At 51.8% G+C, this 19,320-nt stretch overlaps 2 protein-coding genes across 5 annotated transcripts; one reads left to right on the top strand and one right to left on the bottom strand.

Moving 5' to 3' along the window:
• Window positions 1–375: 375 nt before the first annotated feature.
• On the bottom strand, window positions 376–3,875 carry LAMTOR2 (late endosomal/lysosomal adaptor, MAPK and MTOR activator 2; the record flags this gene model as incomplete). Of its 2 annotated transcripts, XM_084242817.1 has the most annotated exons (4): window positions 376–432; window positions 654–743; window positions 3,378–3,540; window positions 3,808–3,875. In XM_084242817.1, the coding sequence occupies 4 exons, from the start codon at window positions 3,873–3,875 to the stop codon at window positions 376–378; spliced, it is 378 nt and encodes a 125-aa protein (XP_084098943.1). The 2 variants fall into 2 exon arrangements, with proteins under 2 accessions (XP_084098943.1, XP_084098944.1); XM_084242818.1 differs by lacking the exon at window positions 654–743.
• A 1,092-nt stretch (window positions 3,876–4,967) lies between these two features.
• Window positions 4,968–19,093, top strand: UBQLN4 (ubiquilin 4; the record flags this gene model as incomplete). 3 transcript variants are annotated; one of them, XM_084242932.1, is made up of 11 exons in its annotated part: window positions 4,968–5,075; window positions 6,685–6,836; window positions 7,175–7,392; window positions 7,936–8,198; window positions 10,565–10,723; window positions 14,429–14,654; window positions 15,687–15,826; window positions 16,321–16,404; window positions 16,498–16,613; window positions 16,813–16,999; window positions 18,941–19,093. In XM_084242932.1, the coding sequence occupies 11 exons, from the start codon at window positions 4,968–4,970 to the stop codon at window positions 19,091–19,093; spliced, it is 1,806 nt and encodes a 601-aa protein (XP_084099058.1). The 3 variants fall into 3 exon arrangements, with proteins under 3 accessions (XP_084099058.1, XP_084099059.1, XP_084099060.1); XM_084242933.1 differs by having other exon boundaries at window positions 7,175–7,329; XM_084242934.1 differs by lacking the exon at window positions 10,565–10,723.
• Window positions 19,094–19,320: the final 227 nt, after the last annotated feature.

Consider the following 19,320-nt stretch of genomic DNA (forward strand, 5'->3'; position numbering starts at 1 on the left):
TTTATACAAGCACTGGGCACAGTCAGAAGCGTGGGAGAGTGAGAGAATTCACCAGAGCCAGAGCGGGGAGTACAGCAGGCAGAAGGACCGAAGTACACTGCTGAGGGGAGCAGCGGGCGGAAGGAGAGGTCTGCGCACCACGCGGGACCCTCCTCCGGTGGCTGGGGAGCAGCCGGGGATCGAACCGGCGCTGCAGAGGCTGCGGGCAGCTTCACAACCCAGCGCTCAACAACTGTGCCACTGGGAAGGCCCTAAATTTATGCTTGGAAAAAACAAAATCCCATCCTCACTCCATAGTCCAGGAAGGTTTCCCCAGGGGGCCCTGCCCCTCTAAATGGTCATCTCTTTTCTGACTCTAGCTTCCACCGATGTCCACTATGATGCTGCTACTTGGGTGAGGGGCTCCTCCAGGTACTGCACCAAGGCCTGGGCCTACAAGAGAGGTAGCAGAAATCAGTCCTCACCATGATCTGCTACTACAGGGATCCCAAATCCAGGCCCATGCCCAATGCAGAGCCCCTGCTGCTCCTGGGAGTTAGCCCACACCAGATATTACATGAGGACCACGCCAAAAAGGTGGTGGGGCTGGGAGTGCACAGTGATGAGGCAGGAAGGCTGGACCCAGGGTTATGCAGGAATGGGTACATACACACCTTAGCCTTGAGCATTCCGAAGCCAACGGTCTCCTTGGCATACATACACAGCAGAAGGTTGGCCACTCGGGTAATGGCGACACGGCCCTCCTGGTGGGGTGATAGCATGGGATGTGATGCACGGCTGACACCCTTAGCCCCCTCTGTCCTCAAGTGCTCCCTTTGAGACTATCTCTTCCTTCCATGTCTGTCCCGGAAAGCAGGAGCTTCAGAAGTGATGCTTTGACCACTCTCCTAGACATAGGTCACACACAATCTTTTTTTTTTTTTTTTTAAAGATTTAACTTATTTATTTTTGTGTAGAAGAACTGGAGTGTAGGCCAGACGTGGGGGGGCAGGGTAATGAGAGGATTCACCAGAGACAGAGTGGGGAGCAGAACAGGCGAATTTACTGAAATATACTCTAAAGGGAGCAGTGGGAGAAACAGGAGAGAGGTCTGCTGCACCATATGGGTTAGCTCCCTAGCAAGTATCAAACTCAGGCCATAGAGATGAAAGTGCTGAGACTTAACCCTTAGGCCACCAGGAGGCCCAACATGAGGCTTTGAGCCCAGATTCCAGCCTCAGCACAGGTACTTACTAAACAAGTTATTCAGGGATATTCATTCTCCCAGGAACTTGGTTTCCCTTTTTTTTTTTTTAAAAAAAAAAAAAAAGATTTATTTTTTTATGCATATAAGAGCTGGGGTGCAGGCCAGAAATGCAGGGAGTGGGAAGATTCACCAGAGACAAAGTGGGGAGCAGAACAGACAGATGTACTGAAACATACTGCTGAGGGGAGCCGCAGGTAAGACAGGAGAGGTCTGCTGTACCATGTGGGTAGCTCCGTGGCTGGGATGGAAGTAAACTTGTGCTGCAGTGACTGCTGATAGCTTCATAGTGCTGAGACTTAATGCCTTGCACCACCAGGGAGGCCCTGGTTTCCCTTTTTGAAATGGAAACCTACTTCACCCCAGTGGGTGAGGGTGCTAGTAATAGGAAGATTTGTATCTGCAAAGGGCTGCCCAAATGGGTGATGTTACTATTATAGGTTCACCCCAAAGATACTATAAGGGACTTGAGAGCAGTAACCAAACTTTTATTTCTCTTTTCCCATGGTAATGTTTTTCAAAATGCAAGTCTGACCCCAGGATTAGGAGCTCAGTTAAGAAGGTTGCTCACCACTAAAAGAAAGAGGGAGGGGCCTCCCTGGTAGAAGGGGTTAAGTCTCAGCACTATGAAGCAGCAGGCCTCTCCTGTCTCACCTGCCCCACTGCTCCCCTCAGCAGTGTATTTCAGTCATTCTGTTCTGCTCCCACTCTGTCTCTCATGAATCCTCTGACCCGCCCCTCCCCTGCACCTCTGGCCTACACCCTAGCTCTTGTATGCAAAAATTAAAAAAAAAAAGAGAGAGAGAGAGAGAGAGAGAGAAAGTGAGAAAAAGTCCTTTGCAAGTAGTAAGGGAAGTACTGTTTCATCAAACTTGTTTTAGCCGGTATAACTTAAAATGGGCTCTGATTTAAAATATATTTATGGTGTGGTTGAAGTTAAACAGCTTGAAAACTATGGCCCTATTGCACCAGCTCTAGGTTATGCACCCAGAAGGCGCCATCAATTTAAATGAAATGACATCCTTGGTTGGGGAGGGGGTGGGAAAGAGGTAAGCAACTGAATTACATGGAAATCCTTCCTGGAGTTCACCCTTCGGGATTGTTTGTTTAATCATTCAGCAAACTTTCACGAGGTAGCCACTATGCACTGAGAACAGGTACTGTGCCAGCTACTTCTCTGGTCTCATCTCCTACTGCTCTCCCCCTATTCTCATGATACTCCAGTCACATAAACCTCCTTGATCCTTGACCAGAAACCATTCTGCCTCAGGGCCTTTGCACTTGCTGTTCTGTCAGAAATGTTTTCCCCTCAGAGTCTCACACTTCCTCAGTTCTTCGATGAAATGCCTCCTTTTCAGTGAGACTGTCCCTGACCCATGCCCTCCTTTATCTCATTTCCTTTATTTTCTCAATAACAACTTCAAAATCTATCATACTATTTTTTTAAATTTCATACATATTTTACAAAACATATATACAACCTTATTTTACCAAACATACATATTTTACTTGTTTTAAGGCATATTTAAGACGATAAGCTTCTTTAGTAGGGCTGCAGTTTCTGTCTGTCTTGTTGCTACTTTCCCCCCAGGGACCTAAATATTGGTACAAAGCTGTCAGTTTCTGTTTTCAGAAGTTCACTGCCTGCTGGCTACTTCCCCTTTCTGGACTGCATTTCCTTTCTCTGTAAATTGACGGGATTAGACTAGGTGCTGGAGACTCTGCCATGGGTCTGTGAATCTGGGATGAAAACACTTTACATTTGCATAGCACTCTATAGTTTACATCCACTCTTTCATTTGATCTTCAAAATAATGTGAGATGGTGGTGGTAGGGAAATTATTGTTTCCACCTTAGGCGTGTGGTAAGGAAGCTCTGAGAAGTTAAAATAACTTACCTAAGCTTCCACAAATGATAATCGGCTGGGTGAGAACCCCAGCCAGACCTCGGTCCAGGACTCTTTCCTCACCATCATTTGATGCATAGGGTCCTGCCTATCATAAACGCTGTTGCAGACTAATTTAGTAATCTTCCGGAAATCCTGTCCCTGCCCTTCCAACCATCCAGGGTGGGATCCAGGTTATTCCCTGGGGATCCCCTTGGGGGACAGGGGGCATGGCTCCCCTCTCCATACCATGCAGTCCATGAGGATGAATTTGAGATTGTCTTCATTAAATGCTTGGTTGCCATTTCGGTCGTAGGCGGCCCAGATGTTACTGGCGATGGCCGCGGTGACCCGGGCGTCTGTATCCCCGTAACCAGAGTAGGCCAGCAGAGATCCTTCGTTATTCAGCAGCCTGGCGAGGGACAGGAAGGGATATCGACGTACCCAAGGACATGAAATAAAACGCCCGGGTTCCCATCCCAATACCCGCCAGTGGTGCTTCTAGAAAACAAGGGTCCGGACAGTGTCCAGGAATGTGCCCCGAGTACCCAGCACGCTCGTCCCGCTACCTGCAAAGGCCCTCTGCTACCTTCTCCCTTCCGGGGATCCTCCCCCAACCCTCCTTCTGAGAGCCGCCCCACACCAGTGCTCGCCAATCGAGTCCTCGGTCGGCACTCACAGGGTGCTCTGGACACCTCCGGTGTTGGCTTGGCTTAGCACTTGGGTCAAAGCCTTGGGTCGCAGCATGCCTGTGGCTCGTAACCCTGGGCTTTTGCACCCAGATCCCGGAGTTGCTACCCGCCGACCTCCGCAGGCCACTTCCCGTAGTCCAGCGGCTCGGCTCCGGAACGCCCTGGGAGTTGTAGTTTCCAGGCCTGGCTTTTGTGGCTTGGACGCCGCACCGTCCCAGCGCAGGGGGCGCTGGGAACTGTAGTTCCTTGTGGCCGCGCGCGGCACCCTGGGAGCTAGAGTTCGCCTTTGCAGTCAGACCACGCGGTTGTGGGGGGAAAGAGCGGGAGTGGGGGGACAGGGCAGCTCTAGAAGGATGTTTAACCACTTCGGGGAGAGAAAAGTCCTCACGTCCTCTTGGCAATCACGATTCCATCTTTTTCCCAAGTCCCCGTTTTTGTCAGGCACACCTTTGGCTACTTTGCAAAGCAATTCTCTACGTGCTACACAATCCTGCGAGGCGGGGAGGTGGAAACTACTGCGAGTGTCGCGGAAGCCCGGGGCGCCAAGGCCGCGCGGCAGAACGCGGCCTCCGGTGCCGTCCTGGGTCAGACCTTCCCTCAGGCCGCGGCCCTCGGGGAGACGTGGGCAATCCCAGAAATGGGCGCCTCGTGGGCGTCCGAAAGTGGGGAAATGCGCCCTCCTTGCCGGGAGAAGCCCCGCCTGGAAACGCTCTGGCTTCCCACTTGTCACAGGGGCCCGAGATAAGGCGGCGACGCAGAAAGTCCTTTGTCCCGGGCGGGAGCTGCCCGCGGGGCGGGGGCCGCGTCGGGGCGCGGGAGCCCGGGCGCCCGGGGCGGGGGCCGGGGAGTGGGCGCTCGCCCGGGGCGCGCCCCCGGCCCGGCCCGGCCCGGAGTCCCTCCGGGGCCGCCGCCCAGAGAGGCCGGGTCGGGGCGGCGGGACCCCGGCCTCGGCGCTGGGCGGCCCCTGCTGCAGTGGCCCCCCCGGTCCGCCCGGGGCGCTGTGCGCGGCTGGTCCGGAGGGGGCGGAGGAGCCTTCGGGAGGGAAGGGGGAGTGTTGGAGGCGCCGGGGCCGCGCCGGGCTGGCCGGGCGGGCGGGGAGGAGGAGGAGCCGGGGCGGGCTGGCGGGCGGCCGGGTGGCGGCGGCGGCATGGCGGAGCCAAGCGGGGCCGAGACGAGGCCCCCCATTCGGGTCACCGTCAAGACCCCCAAGGACAAGGAGGAAATTGTGATCTGCGATCGAGCCTCGGTCAAGGAGGTAGCGCGGGCGGCGGGGTGGGGTGGGCGCGCGGAGGAGGGGGTCCGCGAGCCGAGGGGTGGCTCAGGGACGGTGACGGCCGGGCTCGCGGGAGGACGGGGAGAGAGGGCGCGGGCCCGGCGGACTCCCGGAGTGGCGGAGGGGGCGGGCGAGGGGAGGGGGCGTCCTGTGAGGGTTATTTGGGGGAGCGCGGCGCGTGCTGGGGAGGGGAGGCCACCTCTAGCCTTGTGGCCTGGGCTGGGGGCGTGGTGGGGAGTGGGGAGGGGACACCTTGCTTAGGGACGGGGGAGGGACCGTGGGTTTGAAGGGAGTTGCGCCCGTGGTTGCTGGTCGGGGTTGGGGACCTGGAAGCAGAGTGGGGGGCCGGGACAGGGTGCTGAGCCGGGAGAGGCGGCGGGGGGCGCAGCGGAGCGCTCGGGGCGCATACTGTGAGCTTACAAACGCCCAGGCTACTCTGAGCGCCTGGTGGTGGGGGGAGGATAACCCTCTCCCCAGGTCCTCCCTCCTCTTTCGAATCGTGGCGGTTACATCTAGTTCTCAGCTCCTCCGGGATTTACATACCGTGCAGTAGGTGCTCAATAAAAATGTGTTGAATGAGTGAATGAGCTAATATTGCCTGTGTTCGCCACCCCCCTCTGACTGCTTCACAGTTTCACATAGGAGGGGCTTAAGATAGGCCTTCTGGTTGGAAGACAGGAATCTGGAAGCTGCCTTTGCTTAGCAAGTGCACTGCTTTTACTTAGGTTTGTGTTTTGTTTGGTTTGGAAGGCTACTGATTGATTGGGGATATCTAACTCTCCCCAAGTCTGCATTTAAAGGGGCCATCACTGCCCGCCCCACCCCCCACCCCCGTTATTTGACTACTTTTCACGAATTTAAATTATTTTGCCTACAAAGTTGAATTTGAAATTGGCTCTATTTGAGAAATATTGTGTTTGGTTAAGAGCCTGGGCTGAGTTCATTCCAGTCAGCACAGGACAAGTTACCTAACCATACAGATCCTTCCTTTTCTCATCTTTGAAATGGAGAAAATAATATGTTTCTCCTGGGACTTAGACTTTTAAACTTGTGAATGTGCGTGCAGTTATTTATAAACTGGCATGTATTTGTTGTAGTTGTTGCAGGAAGTTTGTGAATAAAGAGAAGATAGTAACTTGGGGTCTAAGGAGAGAAGTCTGAAGGGTTTGAGGCTGTTGAGGGAGTTGAGATGAAGGGAGCTGCCAGGCAGGAATACCCTACCTGGGTGAAGACATTGCAGAGGGAGTGGCACATAGCAGTGAGGGCTTTGAGAGCCAGACACTCTGAGATAGAGCTGCCAGATCTGCCACACTGATCCATCTATGTGGTTAAAAAAGGAGCTACTTGAAACATGCTAAATATTCCTCCTAATTATTTTATCAATTATATTGCCTTTTTAATAGCTTCAATTAAATAATTGAATGACTAGTGAAAACAGAGGAAGGAGCAGCTTATTGTAGCTGAAGCAATGGGTGGAGACTTCACAAGGAGGTGGGAGTAAGGAAATGTAGAGACTCTTGAAGGAAAGGCAGGGTACTTGGCTGGTAGAGTGCTGGGGGTCTGCATAGTGACTTCTGCCTCTTCCTCACAGTTCAAAGAGGAAATTTCCCGGAGGTTTAAGGCTCAGCAGGATCAGCTGGTCCTGATCTTCGCAGGCAAGATCCTGAAGGATGGGGACACACTGAACCAGCATGGGATCAAGGATGGGCTCACTGTCCATCTGGTCATCAAGACCCCTCAGAAGTAAGTGCAGGAGAGGATCGGGTTCATTCTCTGATTGGACCTCCTCCCTACCCCCCACCTGCATTCTTTCTCACCCATGGCTCAACTGTATCTAGAGGGCCTGGATGGATTGTGAGACAACCTTATGATCTCACCTGCAGAGGAAGGGAACCTGACTTACCTTCCCAGAATGCTACTCTCTTCTCTTGCCCCTGTCTGACTTACAGACTCCCCCTACCTGAGGGGTGCTTAGTTGATGGCTTGGGTTGGGGGCAGTAGGTGCACAGCAAACACAGAGATTATTGTCTTCCCTCTCCTTGTGTTCACACCAACCAGGATTTTTCTTTCTCTGTCCTTAGGGCTCAAGATCCAACTGCTGCCACTGCTTCTTCCCCCTCCACTCCAGACCCTGCCTCTGCACCCTCCACCACGCCTGCTTCACCCACCACCCCTGCCCAGCCCTCTACCTCTGGCAGTGCCACTTCAGATGCTGGCAGTGGAAGTCGGCGGAGCAGTGGGGGGGGGCCCTCCCCTGGGGCTGGGGAGGGGCCTCCCAGTGCTACTGCATCCATTCTCTGTAAGCCCTTAGAGGGGAGAGTGCAGTCCTATTTGGGGAGTGTGGGAGAGCCAAGGGGAGGGAGAAACGAGGTGCCTGCTCCTGGTCTGATGGGAATAGAATAGGGCACCTCTGGACATCATATTGCTATTTGAGCCAAGCTGGGGAGGAAGCCAGTCTGTGATAGCTTCCCAGAGGAGGGTAACCTGGCTAAATGTTAAGAATGAAGGGAGAGCTGGGGAATCCTGGGTGAGGATATTGGCACCTGGGTGAGGGTATTGGGGTGTGGGCCCCACAGTAGCTAGCTGGAGAACATGTGTTTCTCATTCAATGGGTTATCCTCTCTATGCTTAGTGCTATGCCAGCTCTCAACCTCAGCCATCAAAGAGGTTTCTTATCTTGGCAGCTCATGTATCTGCCTGCAGTGGATTGGGACTGAGGCTGTGGGAATGATTGGAAAGGGACAAGTGAGAATCAGACGGGGTCCCTCCTGGAAACCTGAATCAGTGGCCAGGTGGGGAAGAGCTCTTGAAGCTCATTATGACCCTGCTCCCCACCCCACAGCTGGCTTTGGGGGCATCCTGGGCCTTGGGAGCCTGGGCCTAGGCTCTGCCAACTTCATGGAGCTGCAGCAGCAGATGCAGAGACAGCTGATGTCTAATCCCGAGATGCTGTCTCAGATCATGGAGAACCCCCTGGTCCAGGACATGATGTCTAACCCTGACCTGATGCGTCACATGATCATGGCCAACCCCCAGATGCAACAGCTGATGGAGCGGAACCCTGAGATCAGTCACATGCTCAACAATCCCGAGCTCATGAGGCAGGTGGGTATTGAGAGGAGTCTGGCCCTGCATCAGAATCACCTGGGGAGCTCGTCCTACCTTGTCCTACCTTGATCATTCATTCAGCAATTGTGTTTTAAATACTGGGGGTACAATGATGAAAAAATACAGGCCTTTATTTCTAGGAACTCCTGCTCTCAAAGGGAGGTGGTGTGAGTAAGCAGGCAGCTATAATGGGGTGGTCCGTGCTGTCATAAAGAGAATCACAGGATCTGCTAGGAGCACGGAGAAGGGCTCCTTGACCCTACTCTAGGGCTCAGAGGAGACCTTCGAGAGGAAGTGTGATCCAAGCTGAGACTTGACAAAGGAAGAGTGAACCAGGAGAATTAAAAGAGGGTTCAGGCCCTAGGGACAGCAAGTGCAAAGACCTGGGAGTTCAAGATAGTAGGATGTTTGAGAAGCCTGTGGTTGGGCAGGGCTGGATAGATAAGGGAACTCCAGAGGGGCCGCGTTTTGTGTTTTATTTTTAATTTATTTAAAATTTTTTTTTTTAATTTTTTTTTTTAAGATTTATTTATTTATTTATACAAGCACTAGGTACAGTCAGAAGTGCGGGAGGGCGACAGAATTCACCAGAGCCAGAGCGGGGAGCAGAGCAGGCACAAAGACCGAAGTACACTGCTGAGGGGAACAGCGGGCGGCAGGAGAGGTCTGCGTGCCATGTGGGACCCTCCTCCGGTGGCCAGGTAGCAGCCGGGGATTGAACCGGCACTGCAGAGGCTGTGGGCAGCCTCGCAACCCAGCGCTTAACCGCTGCACCACCGGGGAGGCCCTATTTTAAATTTTTTTAATAAAGATTTATTTATTTATACAAGCACGGGTACAGTCAGAAGTGCAGGAGGGTGAGAGAATTCACCAGAGCCAGAGTGGGGAGCAGAACAGGCAGACTGACGAAGTACACTGCAGAGGGGAGCAGTGGGCGCGGCAGGAGAGGTCTGCGCACCATGTGGGACCCTCACTGGCGGTTGGGATCGAACCGGCGCTGCAGAGGCTGTGGGCAGCTTCGCAGCCCAGCGCTCAACTGCTGCGCCACCGTGGAGGTCCTTTTTTTAAATTTTTGCACAGAAGAACTGGGGTGTAGGCCAGAGGTACTAGAGAGAGTGGGGAGCAGAACAGGCAAATTACAGAAATACACTGCTGAGGGGAGCAGCGGGCAACACAGGAGAGGTCTGCTGCACTGTGTGGGTCAGCTCCCTGTTCAGGGATTGAACTCAGACTGTAGAGGTAAAAGCACTGAGACTTAACCCTTAGGGCACCAGGGAGGCCCTTACGTTGGTTTTTGGCTTCATGTCATGGCCCAATCCACCAAGGGACAGGGACAGACCTCAGCAGAGCTGTGGACACCACACTGGTGTCGCCAGAAGATACGTTCCATAAAGGCAAGGATTTGCAGATGTTTGATTTGCTGTCTCACGCAGTCCCTGGTGCATAGTACTTACTCAATATTTATTGAATGAATAAATCATGGGATAAAAGATCAGAGACCCATGAGACTGGGTGTATCTGTCCACAGAGGTGTCTGACAAGAGGTATTGCATGGAGCAAATTTGAGAAGCACAGGGAAGGCATTCCAGGTTGGATAGGAACAAGAAGTGCCTATACCCATCTTCTCTTACGGACCGCTGGACCTGGGAGTTGATCCAAACCCGTGTTTATTAGCTCAAAGAGAATGCCCCCATCCCCAGTGTTCTCAGGTTTGGTCAGGCGAAAGACTTAAGGGTAAGGGTTAGAGGGGGTGATAGCATCGTTCCAGCTTTAATCCTTTCCTTCCCCAGCTTGTGGTGGTTGTCCAGGAATGGTAACATGGTCTTGGTCAGACAGACCACCTGGCCTGAAGGCCACCCCCCACCCACTGGAAGTGGGTCCTCAGGAAGATTCTCTGAGCCTATTTTTTCATCTGCAAAGTAGGGACAGAAATACCTACATAGCACAGTTATTGTGGGAATTGAATGACTTAAATTCTCGGTCCCTTTATGTAGTAGATGCTCAGTAGATAATAAGTTTCTCCTCGCTTCCTCCCTATTCTGTTAGACTTTCTTACTCAGTTTCTTTGTGCTCCCTGATAAGTCTGTGGACCCCCCTGAGTCTAAGGTTGGGAAGCTGCCGCTTTCAGCCCATCTCGTACTCCATTAGAAAATACAGGCCATTTAGAAAATCCCCACAGGGAGTCAGGGCTGGAGCCTAGAGTACAGTAGAGAAAGGAAGTCTCGTCACCCTACTTCCTGTCACTGGGCTAGATCCTGGACCCTGGTCCTGATCCTGACCTGTCCTCAAGGGCCACCCTTCCCCAGCTTGTTGCTCCCTAGTTCCAGGTCCCATCCTGTGTCTCTCCCTGTGTTTTGCCCCAGACAATGGAGCTTGCCCGAAATCCAGCCATGATGCAGGAGATGATGCGGAACCAGGACCGAGCCCTGAGCAACCTGGAGAGCATCCCTGGAGGATATAATGCCCTCCGCCGCATGTACACAGACATCCAGGAGCCCATGTTCAGTGCTGCCCGGGAGCAGGTGGGGCCAGGGACCGGGCTGTGGGAAGGCTGTCTGGGCTCCAGATTCCCCACCCCCAGACCCATGCCAGCCCATGGTGTGTCTGCTTCTCTATCCTCCCCGGCCATACAGGGAGGGCTTGGCTTGAAAGCAGTGCATAGCGAGGCATAGTCCAACTTAGCATGGGACTGAGGCACTAGGGCAGAAGATAGCATAGTTCCCCAGGAAAGTGGGTGAGGCATAGTGTCTAAGGGATCTGACATTGTTCTGACAAACTTGCACCAGGGGCTCAAAGATTGTGGGCAGGCCTGGGGTCAGAGAGCCAATCCTGCACGGTGAGTCTCAAGTGTGGTCCGCAGATCACCTGCATTGGAATCTCCTGGGAGCTTGTTAATCACGAGATTCCTGGTTGTCACCATTGAGCTATTTATTAAATAAATCTCTGGAATTAGACCCTAGAATATGCACTTTTAAAAATTCTTTGTGCAATTTTTCCAACTATATGGAAAGTGTAGGTAAAAATAGAACATTCTCTTGTATCCATGTTGCCCTGAGATGTTGCCATACGTAGTTTTGATGCCTTTTGGAGTTCTTTTTCAAAGTTTAATTTACATTAAATACTTTTATTTCCATGGTTGAAAAGTCAAAAGCTACACAAGTCAACTACAGGGTACTTAAAAAGTGTGGGAAGGTAGACACATACAAGAGTCACCTTCTATTCCACCTCTCAGCTATCTCTTTTCTATTTCTAAGGTAATTAATGTTAGTATTTGGTATTTTTTCCTAGACATATCTAGTATCTGCAACTAAGATGTTACAGGTAGAATTGCAGCCTTCACATACCACCTCCCCATTTTCTGCCTCTCTTCCCCTCACCAGAGCTCACTGCCACCCAGCATTGGTGTTGGTGGTTTCAATTCTTATATCATCTGTCTGTATCTATAACTATAATCTATAGTATTGTTTTGCATATATGTAAACCTTACAAAAGTGGTATCATGATGTTAATTTAATTTTTTAACTTGTTTTTTGCAAATGTTTTAAAGATGTTTACCATAAGAACATAGCCACAGGGAGGTGCGCATAGTGTAAATGTAGTGTGATGGGCTTTCACAGCTGAACACACAGCACCTGTATGGGAGGGTGGGGTCTCACACCCCCTTTTTCCTTGTGGGGAGGAAAGTGCACTGTCCACAGAGGCCCCACGTGCTCTCCCGCACACTCCTTGCCCACGCACGTCTCTTCAAGTGAGTGTGTTGCTGACTACTCTGTCCGGTGACTCTGTCTGTCCCTACAGTAGTGCCATATTGCCTGAAGCCTGGGGGTCGGGTAACGTGAATCTCCCCCCTTTTTCTTCAACTTCATCTTGGCTATTCCTGGCATTGCTCCTTCCAATTCTAGTCTCTGCTTGTAGGGATCAGCTATTAATTTTTTTTTTTTTAAGATTTTTTTATTTTACTCATTTGTACAAGCACTGGGTACAGTCAGAAGCGTGGGAGGGTGAGAGAACTCACCAGAGCCAGGGCGGGGAACAGAACAGGCAGAGTGAGGAAACACAATGCTGAGGGGAGCAGCGGGCGCAGCAGGAGAGGTCTGTCACACCATGTGGGACCCTCGCTGGCGGCCGGGTATCGAACCAGCACTGTAGAGGCTGTGGGCAGCTTCGCAGCCCAGTGCTCAACTGCTGCACCACCGGGGGAGGCCCAGCTATTAATTTTTAAAGGAATCTGTTCATTTTAAATTTTAAGAAATTAAAAAAGTTAATCAAAGTTACACATCTACCTGGTTTTAAAAAGAGTTCAAATAGTTGAGAAAGACTTAGAACTGATGCTCGCTACAGTGTGAGAAGCATTGGTTTAACTAAAAGAACAGCTCATTTGGCATCAACAAACTTGGGTTCACATACATGCTCCACCATTTTCTACTGGTGGGATTTTAAATGAGCTGCCCTCACTTTTCCAACCCTTGGCTTCCTCATTTTCAAAGTGGAAGAAATAGAGTATAGCAGTGGCTCTCAGTCATTTTGGTCTCAGGACCCCTTTATACTCTTACTTATCGAGAACCCCAAAGAGCATTTGTTTTTGTGAGTGAGATCTATTGCTATTCACTGTATCAGAAATGAAAACTGAGAAAGTTTTTAAAAATTTGTTTCACTTTAAAAATAATAAATCTATTACACATGAACATACATAGCATATCTTTTAAAAAATAACTTTTTTTCCAAAACCGACCTTTCAAGGAAAGAGTGGCCTTATTTTACATTTTACAGATTTCTTTAATGTCTGGCTGACTACCAGACAGCTGAATTCTCATACCTGCTTCTGCACAGAATCTGTCGCAATGTCACTTACTATGTAGCCTTTGGAAAGTTCCACTGAAAACTTAAGAGTGAATGAGAGTAAAAAAGGCAAATAATGCCTTAGAATTTTAAAATCCATTTTAAATCTTGCAAGGGTCCTAGGATCACACTTTGAGAACTGGAGTATTATAAACAGAATAAATGTGTCAGGCACACAGTAGGTGCTCAATAAATTGCAGCTGTTATCACTTTAAGGCGTTCAGAAAGAGATTCCATCCTTAGGGTGTCTAGGGATGATCAAGGCACAGCCCAGAACTAGGTGGTGTTGAGTGCTAGGCAAGCCACCAGAACAGGAAACCTGTAATTGGGGCAAAGTCTGAAACTGTGGCCTGCGAGCCCTGTTCTGTTATCTGAACAAGCATCTCGTAAGGTGAAAGAACCACATCTCAGAGCAGGAGCGTCCTTGGTCAGCCCTGTCCCCATCACCCATGCTGAGTCAACAGGAAAGGGGCTGGATGGGACCTCCGGTAGGGAGGGACCAAGGCTTCCCAACTACTCCTGCTTAGGTCTTAACCACCTAGAGACTTGTGAGAGGAAGGCTGAGCCAGGGAAATGGCGTCTGGGGTTGAGGAGCACATCCTTGGCTCTTCCCTGGGTGCTGGCAGCTCCAGTGGGAGGAGGCTCAGGTGCCACCTTGGGCATGTGACAGGATCAGGTCTTGGGATGAATCTGGGTAACAGTGAGGAGCCCGGTGCAACCAAAGCAGCTAGGCTGAGGAGCTCAACTGCTAGGAGGAAGGGGCGGAGGAAGTCAGGTGGGAGAAGAAGTGGAAGGAGAGAAGACCTAGACAGGACCAACTCCGCCAGAGGTGTTCTCCCTAGGGACTCCATCTTGTGGCATGCCTGCATGGACCGAATGCCACTTTGGGGACCTGGAACTCACTGAAAGGGGAAGCTGGGGGCAGATCATGGTTGAAGCAGTGACTTCTGTCTAGGCTTACAATTACTTATTGAGCACCTACTAGTGGCAGGGGCTGGGATGCAAAGGTCGTGTCTCTGCCCCTTCAGAGCTAAGGAAACCTGTTATCTTGGTGCACCGTGGGAGGGGTGTGTATAAAGGGGTGAAGTACTACTGGCCAGAGAGAAGATTAGAAATCCAGTATTTAGAGCCCCCAGTGGAGATAGGTGATTCCCATCTATCTCAGGTGTTCACTTTTTCAGTCACTAGCATCAGCCTGCTTCCAACGGCAGGCAAGGGTGGAGCTGCCTGCCCATTGTGGGGCCAGAAATGGAGAGGAGGACCTCTAAGGTCTTAGATCTCTCCCTTTTCTGGGGAAGGGGAGGCTGGTAGGTGAGAGGAAAGAAAGGGCCTAGCCCTTGTCCCTGATTTGTTTCAGTCCTTAACCCAAAACCTTTCCCTCCTCCCAGTTTGGCAACAATCCCTTCTCTTCCCTGGCCGGGAACTCCGACAGCTCGTCCTCCCAGCCTCTGCGGACTGAGAACCGAGAGCCCCTCCCTAACCCCTGGAGCCCCTCGACCCCCACCTCCCAGGCCCCCGGGTCCGGTGGGGAGGGCAACGGAGGATCGGGGACCAGCCAGGTGCACCCGACAGTCTCGAACCCCTTTGGGATCAATGCGGCTAGCCTGGGGTCAGGTATGTCCTAGGGTGGAAGGAGTTTAGTGGGGTCACCAGGGCAGTCTGTCTGTCCCAGAACTGAGTGGGGTTCACACTGCTCCAGAATATTGAAGACAGAGGCAATACTATATTGAAGCCACAGAGGGGACTCTGCAGCCTGGGGTAGTGGCTCCACCCTCGGAGGGTGAGGGGTGGTTCAGGCCATGTCCTGATGTCCCTGGCAATAATGGCCTAAGTAATGGCTCATGAATTAACTAGGCCCCACCTCCTAAGCTCTTTCAGCTCTGCTGCTACTATCCAGTGTAAATGGGTCAGGCAGAGGGGGGTGTGGGAGAGGAACCAGGGCAGACTAGGGCAAGGGCAGATGTGAGGCTGGGGAGAGGGATGTGCAGCACATGTACATAAGTGCAGGTTATGCACTGCACAACCCTGGGGATGCCCTGTTTACCTGGACTATGACTACATTTGGCCCTGTGGATGTCTTTGGTAGATGCCCTGATTTGTATTCTGGGAAACATCTTGATTGGGAAAGACCCATCCCCTCTATGGGTTTCAGTTCTCTTATTTATAAAATAAGGGACTTGAACTTGATCCGTGGTTTTAAAATTGTGCTCCTGAGTCTTGGTGGGTGGGGGATTGGGGGCTGGGGTGGGGGGCAGACTGGACCATGTCCATTCAGACTGCTTACATACTTGGTTTCTGAGCGAGATTTGGTTTGAAGAAAACAAGTTTGAAAACCATTTTTCTAATGGCGATTAGATCTTTTCCAACTCTGATATTATCTGGGTTGGTGGCAGAAATAGTCCAGAGGGGCATGAATCAGACTCAGGTTCCAACTGGCTTATCCTTAGCAGAGTAGATGGAAGAAGCCAGGCCACAGCAATACAAGATAACCTTGAGGTCAGGAGAGACTTGGACCCACAAGCCTGTGGTGCCCATTTTGCTTTTGTAACCTCAGTGTCTGAAATAAGGGACAATGAAGCGAGGCATCTGGTTTCCATCTGGACCCCTTTTCTTCTGTTTTGTTTGTTTTTTTCCTCCTTGTCCTAGGGATGTTCAATAGCCCAGAAATGCAGGCCTTGCTCCAGCAGATCTCTGAGAACCCCCAGCTGATGCAGAATGTGATCTCAGCCCCCTACATGCGCAGCATGATGCAGACACTTGCCCAGAACCCTGACTTTGCTGCTCAGGTACCAGACTGGTACAGGGGGGTATGCTGGGAGAGGTTCCCTGGTGGAGGACACCTCCTGTGGTGGCGAGAATGCTCTGGAGCCAGGCTGTCTGGCTTTAGAACTCAAGTTCTGCCACCTGCTAGCTGCACATTCCCTCTTCTGTAAAATGGTTGTCACGTTAGTTATGGCTCACAGAGCTGCGAGGATTAAATGAACTCACACATCTAGAGCTCTTAGAGTGTGGCTCAGCACGTGGTCAGCACCACATGGTAGTGGAAAATGATAGTCGTCGTCAGCGAACTGGGGCTGAGCAGCCTGGGCCCCAATACTCATTGCCGAGCTGGTAGCTCCATTTCCTCTCACTGTCCCACCTAGGCCTGCAGGATATTATGAGATAAAAGCTGGCCCGATTTCCTTCAGTAGTGGTGGTGCCTAGGGAGTCTGAGGCTGCAGGGAGTTCTTAGGGTGGGTGGGAGGGCCCAGGCCTCCCCCTACCTGCTTCCCCCTGGCAGATGATGGTGAACGTGCCGCTCTTTGCTGGGAACCCTCAGCTGCAGGAGCAGCTCCGCCTGCAACTCCCGGTCTTCCTGCAGCAGGTGAGTGAGGAGCTGGGGGCAGAGGTGGAGAGCAAGGGTGTGCCCTGAGCTCTCCTTCCACCTCCCACTGCCCCTCTGCTCCTTTCCCACCAGATGCAGAACCCAGAGTCACTCTCCATCCTCACCAATCCCCGTGCCATGCAGGCACTGCTGCAGATCCAGCAAGGACTGCAGACCTTGCAGACCGAGGCCCCTGGGCTGGTACCTAGGTGAGAGTGGGGCCAGGTGGGCAGCAGGTTCTGGTTTCTCCTCCCCTTTACCCTATCCTCTGCCACTCTGAGCTGCCCCTGCTGGTGTCTCCGTGGGTCTGACTTCCTGTTTCTTCCATCGGCTTTTCCTTCTGGGTCTTTACTTCTCTACCCCTTTCTCGGATGCCATCTCCTACCTCTTGGTTTCTCTTGTCTGCAGCCTTGGCTCTTTTGGGATGTCCCGGACCCCAGCACCATCAGCAGGCAGCAACGCCGGGTCTACTCCCGAGGCCCCAACCTCCTCACCAGCCCCTCCAGCCACATCTTCTCCAACAGGGCCCTCCAGTGCCCAGCAGCAGCTCATGCAGCAAATGATCCAGCTTTTGGCCGGAAATGGAAACTCGCAGGTACATAGGGCAGTGGGGCCGACTGGACCACCACTTCCATCCTGGCAGTGTCGGGATAGCAGAGAGTAGGGGCAGCGGAGTCTACTTTCATGCCTCTGGCTTTCGATTCTGTTCTTCCACTTTCTAGCCCTGGGAAAGTTATCCCTCTCCCCTGAGTGCAGGTGCTTTTTTTTTTTTTAAGATTTATTTATTTATGCATACAAGAGCTGGGGTACAGGCCAGAGGTGTGGGGGGGTGAAAGGATTCACCAGAGACAGAGTGGGGAACAGAACAGGCTGACATACAGATCGACTGACATACACTGCTGAGGGGAGCAGCGGGTGAGTTGGGAGAGGTCTGCTGCGCCATGTGGGTAGCTCCCTGGCCGGCCTGGGATCAAACTGTTACTGCAGTGGCTGTGGACAGCTTCGCAGATTGCGTCTTAACCCCTTGCGCCACCAGGGAGGCCCTGAGTTCAGTTTCTATAGCTGTAAAACGGAGGTGAGAATAGTGGGGCTTCCTTGGTGGCACAAGGGATTAGGTCTCAGCACTGTGAAGCAATCAACAGCCACTGCAGCACCAGTTCAATCCCCCGCCAGGGAGCTACCCACATGGTGCAGCAGACCTCACTGTCTCACCCACTGCTTCCTTTAGCAGTGTATTTCAGTAGATCCACCTGTTCTGCTCCCCACTCTGTCTCTGGTGAATCCTCTAACCTCCCAACATGTCTGCCTCTACCCCAGCTCTTGTATGTATAAATAAATAAAATAAATATTAAAAAAAAAATGGAGGTAAGAATAGTAATAACACTCAACCTGTGCTAGTTACTGTTCTCAGTGCTTTATATTTGCGCACTCATTTACCATCTCCCTCGTCACAGCTTGTGAGGAAGCTACTATTATGATCACTGTGTTACAGAGGGGAAAACTGAAGCCCAGAGACATTAAGTGGTTCCTCAGAGTCACACAGCTAGTATGCAGTGGAGCCAGTATTCAAACCGAGGCATTCTGGCTCCAGAATTTACACCTTAATTGCTTTGTTTTACCACTTCTTATATCAGGATTTATTTTGATAATTAAAGCAGACTCCATCTGTGAGGCAAGAGGGAGGTTCTGGGGGTGAAGTGACAAGCCCTGGGCCACAAAGTGAAGGCCAGGGATTGGGGATGATGTTGGGTCGTTCCCTTAACCCTTCTGTGATCTCTGTGACTAGATGAGTCTGGGAAAAGCCAGTCCACGGAGATGACATGCACCCAGCTCAGTGCAGGCCCTGGGAGGGCTGGACAAGCCTTTACCAAGGACCAGGCAACTTAAATTCTGCAGGCTGTGACAGGGAGCCGTCCTGAGCACTGCAAAGGGCTTCTGTCCTGCACGTCAGGGCCCTTCCTGAGTGACTGCCTTGTGGCCCAGGCAGGTCCCTTCCTCCTCTGTGTGGCACGTTTCTCCTGTCAATGGCTGGATGGTCTGTGATTACTGGGCTTCTTCTGTGCCTCCTAAACATCTCCTGGGAAAACATTTCCAGGAGACGTTTACAGGAGCGTCATGAATGAAAAGTATTCTCTTTTGTGAATAACTGTGTGTGTTGATTGCTTAAGCAAAAAGCCAGGTTCTCTCTTTCCAGGGGCCTTTCTCTGGCCTTTACTGTGGCTGTGTGCATGATGATGGCCTGGAGGGGATCTGGAGGGCATTTAGCTTGCAAGCATCATTGACCACAGAGCCTTTGGCTTTTGGAGTGCTTGTTAATATCTCCACTGAGGTGGACTATGAGCTGATCCAGGCCTGTTAGTTCTAAATGTACAGAAAGATAACCCCCTGGCCTTATTACACAATTGTTTAGTGACTGGGGCCATAGGCTGCGTGCCTGTTACTTGCAGATCAACTCTCCCTGTCCCATTGGGTTCTGATTGAGATAGGCCCCTTGGTGTTGGTCTTGTGCCCACTTGATGAGGCCTGTCCCCTGCAGGTGCAGACGCCAGAAGTGAGATTTCAGCAGCAGCTGGAGCAGCTCAACTCCATGGGCTTCATCAATCGGGAGGCCAACCTGCAGGCCCTGATTGCCACAGGAGGGGACATCAATGCTGCAATCGAGAGACTCCTGGGCTCTCAACTCTCCTAATCCCTCATCCAGCCCGTGCCTCCTGCCTCTCCCTCCCCTGATGCCAGCGTTTGGTTCTTCTGTTGACCCCTACCTGCAGCTTGTCATCCCTCCTGTCTTCTCCCTGTCCTGTACAGACAGCAGGGTGACCTTAAGAGGCCTGGGCCCAACCCCACAGTTCTGCCTGAGAAGGTTGGTTTTACTGCTACATCTCTCACAGAATCTTCTCTCTTATTCTATTTGAGCAG

This window comes from Talpa europaea (assembly GCF_964194135.1).
Source record: "Talpa europaea genome assembly, chromosome: 9".
Lineage (NCBI taxonomy): Eukaryota > Metazoa > Chordata > Mammalia > Eulipotyphla > Talpidae > Talpa > Talpa europaea.